General features: G+C 43.0%; 1 protein-coding gene across 1 annotated transcript in view; it reads left to right on the top strand.

Annotated features, from left to right (window-relative positions):
* Positions 1-14,552, top strand: part of col9a1b (collagen, type IX, alpha 1b) — a 205,416-nt gene that overhangs the window by 109,224 nt on the left and 81,640 nt on the right. The window contains exons 16-22 of the mRNA XM_085998169.1: positions 819-872; positions 5,256-5,309; positions 6,939-6,992; positions 7,504-7,557; positions 7,668-7,721; positions 12,130-12,174; positions 13,283-13,336. Coding sequence (XP_085854295.1) covers positions 819-872; positions 5,256-5,309; positions 6,939-6,992; positions 7,504-7,557; positions 7,668-7,721; positions 12,130-12,174; positions 13,283-13,336 — 369 coding nt within the window. The remainder of the gene's footprint in view (positions 1-818; positions 873-5,255; positions 5,310-6,938; positions 6,993-7,503; positions 7,558-7,667; positions 7,722-12,129; positions 12,175-13,282; positions 13,337-14,552) is intronic.

Raw genomic sequence — 14,552 nt, 5'->3', positions numbered from 1 at the left:
GGCAGAAAGTAACTGGGGAACCGAATGGGAGCTCTATCTTGCTGTTACACTTACTATTATACACTTCAATGGCAATTGCTTAGGTAGAAATGGATGGCGGAGATTTCTGTGGTGTTAAGAGCCACAGGTGCAAACAGGGGTGACTATATTTAGTAATTTTTTTCGGAAGATCTTAACATGTCTTTTAACCACTGAATCCACAGAAACAAAAGTCAACCACCATATTGTTTAGATATGGGAGAGCTGATTTTATGAATGCTGCTACCAGGTGGAGAGTCCTGCCTACCAGCCACACCTATTGGAAAATTGCAAGATGCACAGCCCACAATTTGCTGTTCATTTCTTTTCACTGTATGGCAAACTGTGGCCAGTGCCTCTGTTGCTGTTTCGTATGACGGGGGAAGCTTATAATGGAATGTTTCGTTTGGCTATCCATTCGATGGCCTCCTGAGATGCTGAGTGGAGAAATGAGACGCCTCCCACAACAGATCTTAGCGGGCAGGTTGAAGTGATATGTTCCATGGTCTGGGACTCATGGCCACAGTTGCACTTCGGGTCATCCCTCATCTTCCGCTTGTGGAGCAGGCGGCCACATCGTCCATGCCCAGTGCGGATTGGGTTGAGCGCTGTCCACTATTTTCCAGGGAGCCGCTGCAATTTTCCAATACGCGTGGCTGATGAGTAAAGCTCCCCACCTGTGGCGGCAGTCCTAAAAATGGCTCTAAGGTGTTCACTTTTAGAACCTTTTAAGATGAATCGTTATTGAATATTTTTTCTTTGTTCCCTTCTAAAACCATTATCTTGGCTTATTTCTCCAGGGTCTTCGCGGACTGGATGGTGAATCTGGTCCTATCGGTCCTATTGGTCCAGCTGTAAGTAGATAATGTCTTGAAAATTTGCCCTCCTTTCTTCTTTACCCAGAGAGTGGTTAGGATGTGGGACTCGCTACCACAGGGAGTAGTTGAGGCGAATAGCATAGATACATTTAAGATGAGGCTAGATAAGTACATGAGGGAGAAAGGAATAGAAGGGTATGCTGTTAGGGTGAGATGAAGTAGGGTGGGAGGAGGATCATGTGGAGCATAAACACCTGCATGGACATGTTCGGCTGAATGGCCTGTTTCTGTGCTGTACATTCTATGTTATGACATTATTTTAGTTATCATGGTTAGTGCAGTTTGTTCATTATTGCTGCGTTCAGCTGCCAATGAAACATTCTGTGAGCTTGTTCCTATATTAAAGCAAGGAAGAGCTTCCATTTATACAGCACCTTTCACGACCTCAGAATGTCCCAAAACACTTTACAGTCAATGAAATACTTTGTTAATACAATGAAATACCTACACCCTAAGTGTAGTCACTATAATGTATGGAGACATGGCAGGCAATTTGTACATAGCAAGATCCCACAATCGCAATAAGTTTAATGACCAGTTAATCTGTTTTTATTTATGTTGGTGGAGGGATAAATATTGGGCAGGACACTGGGGAGAGCTAAATTTCATCCAGGTGGGGGTGACGGGGAACTAAGTCAGGCAACGTTCTAAGGGTGGAAGCAAGTAATCTTTATGATGGAGCGTGTTGTAGCATTGTGGAATTAATCCTCGTATCCCATAATTTCTCATCATGTATAAAACGATGATGGTTCACTGTAAATTTTCATTTTAAATATGACTAAATCGGTGTGTAGATTGCCAAGTAGATCCAATGATGTGACCATGAAGCTTTCTTCCACACAGTGCTGCTTGCTCTCGATGTGATATCATCATGAATTTCCAAAGTAAGTTGTATGGAGATGATGATATCAAGTGGTGTCACATGAGTGCCATAGTGACTGCCCATCGCCCACAATTCCCAAGGCAATAACTTAAGTTGGAATTGCAAGCTGAGGAACTGAAATACATTCTTAAACAAATTTCAACTCACTTCATATATTTATAAAATTAACCGTGCTAATGTTCTGACAATATAAGAAAAAGATGACCTGTATTTATGTGGCACCTTATCTTGTCCTCAGCACATCTCAAAGTGCTTTACAACCAATGAAACACTTCTGAATTGTAGTCACTTGTTTTGTAGGCAGATGTAGTAGCCAATTTGCACAGAGCAAGGTCCCACAAACACCAAAGGAATGAACGACCAGATAAACTGCTTTTTTGGCAGTATTGGTTGGGCGAGGAATGTTGGCCAGGACACTGGGAAACTTCCTGCTCTTTGTAGGATAGAGTCATTGGGCTTGAATTTCCAAGCCCCGTGGAGGCGGGTTTGGAGGCGGGAGTGGGGGGAAAACTGCAGAATCGGGGGGCACGAATCCTTCCCGCCCCCAACTCACCTCCATGCCCGTTTCCCAAGAGGCGGGTACCCGACCTGTGCTGGGAGCCGCCTCCCCAAGGCGGGAAGGGGATTAGTGCCAATTAACTGCCTGTTAACAGGTAGTTAACAGGCAGATTTTGGCCTAATCCCTATTTTTAGCCCTGATGTGTGGGCTGCCCGATGGCTCCGAACCACGCCGTTAGTGAGGCGGACCGTCAGTCTGAAGGGCTTGGAGGGGTCGAGATGTCCGGTGTTCAGGTGAGTGATGGGTGCATGAGTGCAGAGGTAATTGTGTTTGGTGTGTGTAAAGTGTTTAAATAAGTTTTACTTACCTTTACTTACTAATGCAGGCTTCCTTCCTTCAGGTCTCGGGAGTCCCTCATCTCACCAGCACAGAAAGCAGAATGGCCGCGAGCTGTCAAAAGTTGCAGCATTCTGCTTTCTGTTCTGGAGAGATTTCTAACTGAGTTTGTGGAGAAGGACTCAAGTTAGAAGACAGCTTCACAGAGCTGTCAAACGCTGATATTTCATCTGTCAAAAGCTCTTGACAGATGAAATGTCAATCCCTGACGTCACCTGTAACCGGGTGGGTTAGCCACAAATCGATGGAGGCGGGACCACAACCCAAAAAGTGGGAGTTCTGCCTCCATCACGTCTCCATTGACAAAATCCAGCCCATTGGATCTGAACAGGGAGATGGGAACTCAGTTTAATGTCTCATCTGAAAGCGCGCACTCCCTCAGTCCTGCACTGATGTGTCAGCCTAGATTATGTCTTCAGTTCTCTGGAGTGGGGCTTAAAGCATGCCACTGGACCTCAGATAAGCAGCAAACACAACTGTTCAGGAGGTCTTCATTTATTTATTGCCTTACTGAACAGGCCTTCAGTCTGTAACATTCCCAAGCTAATTTCTAATGTTTTAAAAAAAGAAACCTGCCAAAATTAGATCTTAAATATTTTAAAACTCATTGGCCCAGAAATTCGGGTCGGGGGCTTCCCGCGGGTGCAAGCCCCTGACCTGCACTTACCTTGCGTGCCGGCAGTTGAGCTGTAGGGCCCCGTGGAATTCCGCTCCGGGGCCTGGCCCAGCTGCCGGCGCGCTGTGCTTGCATGTCCCAGGGGCGTAGTTAGTGCGATGCGTCCCCTGGGATCACGTGAGCCATGGGCAGCCAATCGGAGGAGGGAAAAGCCCATTCATAAGTCTGACAGGAAGGCCTGTCAAAACTTATGAATACTATAGGCCCCAAAATAGCAGTAAACCTTCAAATAAATTTTTAAAAAATCACACTTTTTAAATAAACTATAAATTACATTAAATAACTATTTTAAACAATAATTTAAATTAAAAAAAAAAATAATTTTATAAAAAAACGGGGCTAAAAATAAACTTACCTTGCTTTAAAGTATTTAAAAATAATAAACCTGTGGAAAAAATGTTTTAATTTTAATTAATTGACCACTTACCTTGTAAAAAGCAGGTCTTACGCCTGCTTTTTAAATGTGTAAATCCTGCAGGCTTAACCTCGCGTGAAAACCTGCAAAAAAAACCTAAGTTCAAAGCGCACGCGCAGCTTCCCCTGCGCGCGCGTTCGACCTCTGAACCCCTTCATTCAGAGGATCGGAAGTGCCGGTTTCCCACGCATGCGCAGTGCATGCAGAAAACCCGCACTTCCATTCGACCTACGGGTGAGTACCCCGTGCGTACTCACCCGTGGAGAGCCGAATTTCTGGGCCATTAAGTAAAGCAAGGATAATCAGTGTCAACTAAATCTCAAAATTACATTGAAAGCAAAGGACATGGATTGGGAGGGTGCAGAATAAAATTATCAATATTGGTGCAATATTTAAAAAAAATTAACATCATAAGAATGTCACAAACAGTTAAAAAAACATTTCTTCCTGCCTGCAATATTTCTCTTTTTTTAATAAATTGGGTTTGATTGACAGTAGTATTTCAAATTTCTTCTAAGTGCAGTAACTTTGAAACAGTGAAGATGATCATCATCTAATATTTATTGATAAATATTGTGTACTAAAATTAATGTTTATTGGTAGCTCCACAATTCAATTTGTAGCTGATTAACATTCATTAATTTTCAATTATATTCATATCTCTTATATCAAAGGTATTTCAATACTTTCCGATTCATTCAGGTCAGATCTTTTTATTTTGGGTCTTTAAAGCTTCCTGTGATTGATCAATTTTAATGTGAAATTTGGCACCGGTTCATCTATGCTGAAAAAACAGTTTGGAGGCCAACAAATTAGGAGTTCCAAATTTAATATCAAATTAAATGGCACAATTTTTAGTTTAAATCTTTATTGAATGCCTCACCCGTGTCTGAGTTGAATGTTGATTATTGCACTAATTAGAGTAGGTGGAATGAGTTTGCTAGCTTGTAATTGTTTCATTACACAGAGCAGTAGGGATGATTTTCAACTGCCGCCTGCCTCTGTCTTGCCTGAAAAAACAATTAATTTAGAATTTGTTACGGAAGTATTGGAGGGTAAAGGTTAGCCTCAGCTTTAGGGAAATGAAGAGAGTGAATGAAGTTTCGTAATCTTGAGACATGGTTGGTATATCAAGCAAATAGTTATAATGGAGTCAAATCATTGAAGTGAAAGATTTGGGATTGTATTTGTTGGGTCATTTGGTTAAACTCATGGATACTGCACTCCCGGTGTGGAGTGTTACTTGATGGGTACATGGGATCTGTTGAGAGAGGCTCCGCACCAGCAGGGTGCCATTGCTGACTCCGTCCTATTTGGAGCTTTAAAAAATAAGAGTACGATGATTACAGTTTTCAGTCAAAGGGTGTAGCAGTGTTATGTAACAGTACGGCATTTAGTTAGGGAAATGCATGCAGCAAGGTTGCAATACACGTGATTACTATTTTAATATTTTGCAGAGGGGTGTGTGACAATTCTCTTTTCTTCCTCAGGGAGACGTAGGGCAACAAGGCCCTCTGGGTGAGCCTGGCCCTAAAGGTGATCCTGTAAGTCACATAACGTTATACATTACTTTTCACAAGGGTGTGTGTGTTTTTCTTCAAAAAAGTAATTTTTCGATGTTCATTTTAGATCATAACTCATTCGATTAATGAGTACCTATTAAGGAATAAAACAATGATTTTTTTTGTAATTGGCAAAAGAACCAGAGGCAACATGAGGAAAAAGAACGACAGTGAGTTGTTATGATCTGGAATACATGGCCTGAAAGGGTGGTGGAAGCAAATTCAATACTAACTTTCAAAAGGGAATTGGATAAATACTTGAAGAAGAAAAATTTGCAGGGCTATGGGGAAAGAGCAGGGGAGTGGGACTAATTGGATAGGGCCTTGTTGAGATCACACCTGGAGTACAGGAAACTTTCTGATATCCGACACTGATGGGACCGAGCTGGTGCCATACCATCAAAAGTGCCGGACATACCAGCATAATTTTGAAACATACGGAACTGAAAAGCTCCATGTGAATCAACAAACCCTGTTGCTTAGCAACAGCTTCAAAACAGTCAGCTGCAGCTGCAAGCGTCTCTAGCTGAAGCTGTTGCTATAGCTACAGACCTTGCAGTGCCTGACTGGGAAAAAAAAAGCAACGAGAACTAAAAAAACATAGAAAACGGCTCCTGATTTTTGCCGTTAGATCGAATATTCCGAACATATAACCTCCGGATAAACCAAAGTTTCCTGTACTGTGTACTGTTTTGGTCTCCTTACCTAAGGAAGGATATACTTGCCTTAGAGGGAATGCAACAAAGGTTCACTAGACTGCTTCCTGGGATGGGGGATTGTTCTATGATGAGTGATTGAGTAGACTAGGTCTATATTCCCTAGCATTTAGAAGAATGAAAAGTGATCTCATTGAAACATATAAAATTCTTAAGGATATTGACAGGGTAGGTACTGGGAGGATGTTTCCCCAGGCTGTGGAGTCTAGAACTAGGGGGTTTAGTCTCAGGATAAGGGCTCAGCCATTTAGGACTGAGATGAGGAGAAATTTCTTCACTCAAAGGATTTTGAATCTTTGGAATTCTCTACCGCAGAGGGCTGTGGATGCTCAGTCGTTGAGTATATTCAAGACAGAGATCGATAGATTTTTGGATACTAAGGGAACCAAGGGATATGAAGATTGGGTGAGAAGGTGGAGTTGAGGTAGAAGATCAACCATGATCTTATTGAATGGCGGAGCAGGCTCAAAGGGCCTAATGGCCTACTCCTGCTCCTATTTCTTATGTTCTAATGATAGCTCTTTCAGAGAGGCGGCACAGGCACAATGGGCCTCTTGGCCTCTTTCTGTGCTGTACCATTCTATGATTCTATGATACCTAGACATAAAATACGAATGAGTTCCTGATCCTTGTACTTCTCTTTTAAGCTAACTCATCAACCTATAGTTTTGGTGTCTGATTTGTCTTGTGGGTTAGAGTTTACAAACCAGCTCAAGAGGTTTGTGTCATGGGAGCCTATACAGGAAACTCGAATAGCGAGGTTAGCCTGTCCTGCTTGGATGGGAAATCCTACAGGGCCACCTGCCCTCCAGTCCTCTGATAGGTGCTCCTGTCACATGAAGCTGTGTGAAACTCGGAAAACTTACTCCATTGTCTTTCTGTATTTGATCTCCAGGGTCGCCCTGGTCCCAGAGGAATTACAGGTTCTCCAGGATCGAAAGGAGAGCCCGTGAGTGTTTCTTATCAATTTTCTTATCTAGCTGCCATAAAATAAAAGCTAAAACTGCGATTTAAATGCGTTTGCTCTGTGTCTCAAAAATAAAACTTGAACATCAACTATATAAAAATAAATGGATGCACCTGAAGGTTTAAACAAACAAAAGTGCCGAAGCTGGAATTCTGAAATAAAAACAACAACAAAAAATTATACAGGACAGGACAGTCAGCATCTGTAGAGAGAAGAGACAAGTTAACATTTCAGGCGTGGACCCCTTGTCAGAACTGCCACACCCAAAACGTTAACTTATCTCTCCTCTCCACAGATGTTGACTGACCTGCTGAGCGTTTCTAGCAATTCCTGTTTTCTGTTGTGAATGCAGCTGGCATTGCTCCGCTGCCTGTACACAGACAATGCATAACTCATGTACCTAATTGATTTGGTTGTATTTCTTACCTCACTGTTACTGAAAAGCAAACACTGTGCTTACTTTTCCTTAAGAGACTTGTGTTTTGTGTACTAGGGTTTACCGGGTGTTGATGGACGTGATGGTATCCCTGGAATGCCTGGATCGAAGGTAACATGAAAATTTCCCAGTCTCCCTTTGAAATGCTTTGTCTCATTCTGTAATTAGATTTTTATAAGACGCCCATTTGTGCACGGTGTGACTATTTCTTTCCTTTCTAGGGTGAATCTGGCAAGGCGGGTGCTCCAGGTGAAGCAGGACTTCGAGGTTTGCCTGTAGGTACAAGTTCTATATGTGCAAAATGAAGAACCCTAGCCTGCTAGAGCTGTTGGTTTAAAAGCAAAGTCAGTCAGGAATCATTGCTCTGCATGAACAATTGGATTTTTGGCATTTCCTTTGCTCATTTGGATTGCTTTGGTTATGCTATGTACACCAACAGCTCACACTCATAGTAGCAAAATGATCCAAGATGCTTCACATTTGGCAGAACAGTCAAGCCCAAGCAGGAGTCAAAAAGAAAATTTGGATGAAGTGGAAGGATTTGGGGAGGCTTTTAAAGGTGATGTAAGGATGTAACAGGGCTGAGGGAGGGAGTTGGAGAGTGTGGAGGAAAGATGGGCGAAACTGTGTCACCAATAGAGCGGAGGGAGGGGGGATGGACAATAGTTTGAAGGGTGGGGGATGTGAGCTGGGGTGTAGGGCTGGAGGAGATTGCAGAGGTTGGGTGGAACAAGGCCGCGGAGGGATTTGTAGATGAGGACGAGGATTTTGCACTGAGGGATAGGGAGCTTGTGTGGGGTGTTGAGAAGGGGAGGGAGCGTTGGAGCTGGCCTGATAGGTGAACGGGACTTTAAGCGGGATGAACGGCAGAGGTCTCGGGAGAGCAGTATTGAAACAGTTAGAAAATTTAATTCTGTAGATGACAAAGACACAAATCAGGATTTCATTGATAGTGGGGGGTAGGTAGGAATAGAGATGGGCAATATTTCAGAGGTGGATGTAGGGAAGCTTGTGGTGGACCGGATGTAAGGCTTTAAGCTCAGCTTGGTTGAGCAGGATATAATGTGTCATTGGGCTCTGTAAGCAGGTATTCCAGGTACTCAGGATGGGTTACAGGATCAGTGGCTAAATGCAGAGTTTCTGGCAGAAGCTGAATAAGATGGCTTTGGTCTTGCTGATTCTGAACCGAACTTGAGGTCGATGATCAGCCATGATCTTATTGAATGGCGGAGCAGGCTCGAGGGGCCGTATGGCCTACTTCTGCTCTTATTTCTTATGTTCTTATGCAACAAGCTCTAGCTCATCCACGACTTGACACCAGACAGGCAGTCAGATGGCACATTGTAGAATCAAGGGTGGTGGAGAAGTAAAGCTGGGTACAGTTGGCAAATCTACATAAGCTCACCCCATGTTTATGGATAATGTCACCAAAGGGCAACATACAGATACGATAGGAGGGGGAAAGAGATGGACACTTGGAGTACTCAGTAGGTGACCATGTAGGCATGGGAGGAGAAGCCATTGGCTGTGGTGGGACAGATAGGAATGAAATCATGTGAGGACAATACTATGGAGATGGACCATGAAGGAGAGGTGGTGAAGGAATATGGCGTGTTTGACTGTGTTTGAAACTGCACAGAGATTGAGGAAAGATAAAGCAATGCAATCACAGTCACACAGAATGTCAGTGGTGCCTTTGACTAGGGTTGACTCGGTGCTGCGGCTGGGATGAAAGGCAAGTTGAAGGGATTCAAAAAGGCAGTCTTGGGCGCGCAGTTTGGTGGCAATGAACTTCTAGAGAAGAGGAAGTTGGAGATGGACCCATAGTTAGGGAGAACACAAGGGTCAACGACTGGCTTTTTAAAGAACCGTGCAATTATGGTAACTCTGAAGGTGGCGGGACCAGCACCTGAGAAGAGAGAGCAATTGACTATATTTGCAAGCTTTGGCCTGAGGAGGGGGATTTGAGTGGTCAGAAGCTGGTCAAGGGCACAGGCCTCATGGAGGAGATGAGTTTGGTGAAGGTTGGGTTGGAGATATGAGAGAAGTGATAGAGGCTAAAGCTGGGGTAGAGGATGGACTTGAGGTAACAGGGAAGGCAGAGGGGGTGGAGGCAGATGAGCGAATAGCTTCAATTTTGGAGACAAAGCAATCCTTGAACTTCTTGCAGCTGCCAGCAACTGTGAAAATGAAGGGGGGAGGGGAGGGAGCTTGAAGGAGGCAGTTAGTAATGAAGAGGAGGAGTTTGGGATTTCCTTGCCCTTCAGATATGATCCTGGTGTAATAAGAGGATTTGGCCATGCTGAAGGCAGACCTAGTGATGGAGAACCAGGACAATCATGTGCACATGAGCCTGCAGCCCTTGGATTTGAGGATGTGGCAGTGAATGTTGGAGTGGAGGGAGTGGGAGACCATGAGTGGGGATGGCATCATTGAACCCACAAGCAAGCAGAGTACAAATGGCGATTTACCTTGGTGCTGTTCTTAGTTCTGCTACCATTGGCCAGCAATGGGGCTCATTGTTATTAATTATTTCCTACTTTCACAAACCTAGCTACCACATCTGAGGTTATACCAGCACTGTCGAGTGGGAATTTTTTTTTCCTTTAAAGATCCTTTAAAAAAAAATTATGTCACACTAGGGAAACACTTCAAGCTGCTGTGGGAGTTTGTCCATTTCCTTTGCTGGTAAACTCCAAAATCTTAAATGGTGACTTCATTCCAAATAAAACAGAAATGGTGAAGTGTAACTTGGTTACTGTCAGGCAAGGACAATGGAGTAGAAGTTCCTCTTTTTCGCTTGGCTGTAAATAATCACCATAGGCAGGGCATAGAGTAAAATCGAGCAGGGAGGATCATATACCCATCACACAACCTCCCTGATCTTCCATCCACTAATTTAAATAGCCAAGAAACCACACTCGCCCTGTTGCAGGCACACACTCCTCCCTGCCTAGTTTTACTCTATATGAATTATTTATGCCCAAGCAGAAAAAAGGAAGATCCTCCCTAGAGTACCAGATTAGTGGAACGAGAGACGTGTGTAGGGAAATAGAAAGTTGGGGAAAATAAAAATGATCGAAAATAACCTACAGAATGTGGAATAAAACTGGACACAGCCTAAGCACGGGAAATGCTGCGGTTGGTGCTTCATGCTTGACAAGAGTCCCACTATCTATAAATGGATCAAATTACAATTATTTAAATAAATATATGCTTTAAATCTTCTGGAAGGTGTATTATTGTAGGACTGCTTGTGTTTTTTTCCATTGGACCAAAATAGTTGTCCTGACATTTGACTTCCACATTCTCAGTACTGAGCATTGACACTCAATACTAGGGTGTGATCAAGGGCTGGGCATTGACGCTCAGTACTGGGATGTGATCAAGGGCTGAGCATTGACGCTCAGTACTGGGATGTGATCAAGGGCTGAGCATTGACGCTCAATACTGGGATGTGATCAAGGGCTGGGCATTGATGCTCAATACTGGGATGTGATCAAGGGCTGAGCATTGACGCTCAATACTGGGATGTGATCAAGGGCTGAGCATTGATGCTCAATACTGGGATGTGATCAAGGGCTGAGCATTGACGCTCAATACTGGGATGTGATCAAGGGCTGAGCATTGATGCTCAATACTGGGATGTGATCAAGGGCTGAGCATTGACGCTCAATACTGGGATGTGATCAAGGGCTGAGCATTGACGCTCAATACTGGGATGTGATCAAGGGCTGAGCATTGACGCTCAATACTGGGATGTGATCAAGGGCTGAGCATTGACGCTCAATACTGGGATGTGATCAAGGGCTGAGCACTAACGCTCAATACTGGGATGTGATCAAGGGCTGAGCATTGATGCTCAATAATGGGATGTAATCAAGGGCTGAGCATTGACGCTCAATACTGGGATGTGATCAAGGGCTGAGCATTGATGCTCAATACTGGGATGTGATCAAGGGCTGAGCATTGACGCTCAATACTGGGATGTGATCAAGGGCTGAGCATTGATGCTCAATACTGGGATGTGATCAAGGGCTGAGCATTGATGCTCAATACTGGGATGTGATCAAGGGCTGAGCAATGACGCTCAATACTGGGATGTGATCAAGGGCTGAGCATTGACGCTCAATACTGGGATGTGATCAAGGGCTGGGCAGTGATGCTCAATACTGGGATGTGATCAAGGGCTGAGCATTGACGCTCAATACTGGGATGTAATCAAGGGCTGAGCATTGACGCTCAATACTGGGATGTGATCAAGGGCTGAGCATTGACGCTCAATACTGGGATGTGATCAAGGGCTGAGCATTGACGCTCAATACTGGGATGTGATCAAGGGCTGAGCATTGACGCTCAATACTGGGATGTGATGCAAGGACTGATTCTCCCATTGGTTGCTGCTGGTGAGGAGCAACGCTCAAAGACAGCCCTGGTCGGGAAATCCCGGATCCACTCTCAAATGAACGGATGAAAAATCAGGGGCTTTGGGCCAGCCATTTCTCAACCAGCCCTCCCTGAGAATGTGGCTTCTTACTGGGTATGCCCAACCCCCCTCCACCCGGATCAGGGATTCAGCCCTACAATAAAGCTCCATTTAATCAAAGTACTTTAAATTGATACATGTTTTGACACTTAAAGAAGAATTTTTTTTTATTTGTTGACCCCGCCTTTATTTTCTAGGGTTTGCCCGGTTCTCCAGGACTTACGGGTGCAATTGGTGCAAAGGTATGCAATGATTGTATTTCTGAGTATCCTTGCTGTATTTAAATAATTTTAATTGTCAATTAGCAGTTTATCACATCTATTAATTAGTTACTTTTGAAGTTTAGAACAACTGATTTTGGTAATAGAGAAGGTTCGAGGAATAGTAGAAGACATTTTCAATAACACAAGTTAAAAATTTGATCTAGAAATTTAGGGTAAATTCACTGACCCTGCATTCCTGCCATTCAGCCATCTTGAAGTGAGCATGAGTCAGAGATAGGGCAAAGGCACTATAGCACCAATTCACACTCCTTTCAAGTGTGGCTCCCTACTGTAAGTGTGGGATTGTAAACTTACCCCTATGTGGGTTAAGATCAGGTATTGTTTTGCCCCTCCAGAAGACATTTTGCTCACATTCTGTATTCATATTTTCATTATAGTGCAAGGTATTGCAGACACAATGCAAATCAATTCAAATACACCTAGACTATTGAAAAATAGGCATAATAGACAACTACAGAATTGCAGGATAAGTGAAGAGGTTGAGAATCTTCTAAGGAATGAGTTGGCTAAAGGACCAATACAGATAGAGATTGACTGCGGTGTGGAACATGGTGGTTCCTGATCAGCAGGCATCGGGGAAGTGCCTGGGACGTATCATATAGGCTGTGGGATTAGATAGCTATTCCTGAATTTTCCTTGATTTACCTTTGTACAAGGAAGAAACCTTTCAGTCCCTTCGTTAGTGGATTAAATGGGCTGGTAACATACATGATTGCTCAGATTGTACATGGTCTATGGAAGGAGCGACTTGATGGCTAAATGGTCTTTTCTCATTCCATATTTATATTTCTGTGAAATAAGTTGAAACAGTAGCAAGTAGCAAAGGTCAGTTAACTAAACATACTTTTAATTTCAATTCTTTGGAGAAATGGCAAACCAGTTGTTTAGTGAGATAATGGTTTCAGTTTTCCCAGATTGGTAGTTTCTTCTAAAATAAAGTATTTTAAATTTTGAACATATAGATAAAACTTTTACTATTGCTGTTGACTTTATGCTTCTTTATAAACAATTTTAAACAATTTATTTTTCTCCCCATCTCATCTTTGCTGTGTTTGTTTTGTAACAGGGTAATCAAGGTCCGGTTGGTTTAATTGGCACAGTGGGATCTCCTGGTAAACCTGTAAGTTGACCTTGAACCTATGATATGATATGAATTTATAGGCCATCTCATTGAAACGTATAAGATTCTGAGGGGGATTGACAGGGTAGATGCTGAGAGGTTGTTTCCCTTGGCTGGAGAGTCTAGAACTAGGGCGGCATAGTCTTAGGATAAGGAGTCGGCCATTTAAGAATTAGATGAGGAGGAATTTCTTCACTCAGAGGTTTGTAAATCTTTGGAATTCTCTACCCCAAAGGGCTGTAGATGCTGAATCGTTGAGTATATTCAAGGCTGAGATAAATAGATTTTTGGAGTCTAGGGGAATCAAGGGATATGTAGATCAGGCGGGAAAGTGGAGTTGAGATCAAAGACCAGCCATGAATTGAATGGCGGAGCAGGCTCAAGGGGCCACATGGCCTACACCTGCACCTAATTCTTATGTTCTTATGACAGCGACATGATCTGTGAGATTTATCCTGATTTTATACATTAAAAGAACTGCGCCCTCCCCCCCCCCACAAAAATACTCATTACATGGCCAGTTAAAAAAATACTATTAACCATGATATAAGAATATCCTGTAACCAATAGCGAGATGTGGTAAAAATCTCTAGTTATGAAGTTGATCATAATTTACTTTAAAAATGTTCTTATGATTTATATAATCAATCTCATATCTGGACATGTTTATCATCTCACTGCTGCTCATGATGTATAATTTATTTCTACAACATCAAACGCCATCATGAGTTCAAATTCCACCACGAGAGTTTGAGAATTTGAAATCAGCTTAAAGAATATGGAAATAAAAAGCTGCTATCAGTAAAAGTGACCATGAAGCTGTCAGATTGTACTAAAAAGCCAGCTTGTTCAGAAATGACCTTACCCGGTCTCACTTATATGTGACTCCAATCCCACAAGAGTGGTTGACTCTTAACAGCCCTCTGAAGTGGCCGAGCAAGCTACTCAGTTGTATCAAACTGCTCAAGAAGGAGACCCACCACCACCTTCTCAAGGCAACTAGGGATGGTCAATAAATGCCTTATCAGCGACGCTCACATCCTGAGAACTAATATTTAAAAAAAAATGTCTGTGAAATATATTTTGTATTTTCATGGAGGGTATACTCTTCTATTCCTAGAGCTACTAGACTGTTCAGTCAGTTGAGGGCTTACTTAAAACAATAAAAACATAGCGTACTTTTGTGCTACGCATTAGTTGCAGGAATGCTGTTCCC

The sequence above is a fragment of the Somniosus microcephalus genome, chromosome 9 (assembly GCF_052327205.1).
Source record: "Somniosus microcephalus isolate GS21.2 chromosome 9, FLI_Smic_1.0, whole genome shotgun sequence".
NCBI lineage: Eukaryota > Metazoa > Chordata > Chondrichthyes > Squaliformes > Somniosidae > Somniosus > Somniosus microcephalus.
Note: the sequence above shows the minus strand (reverse complement) of the source record. Positions and strands in the feature narration are given on the sequence as shown.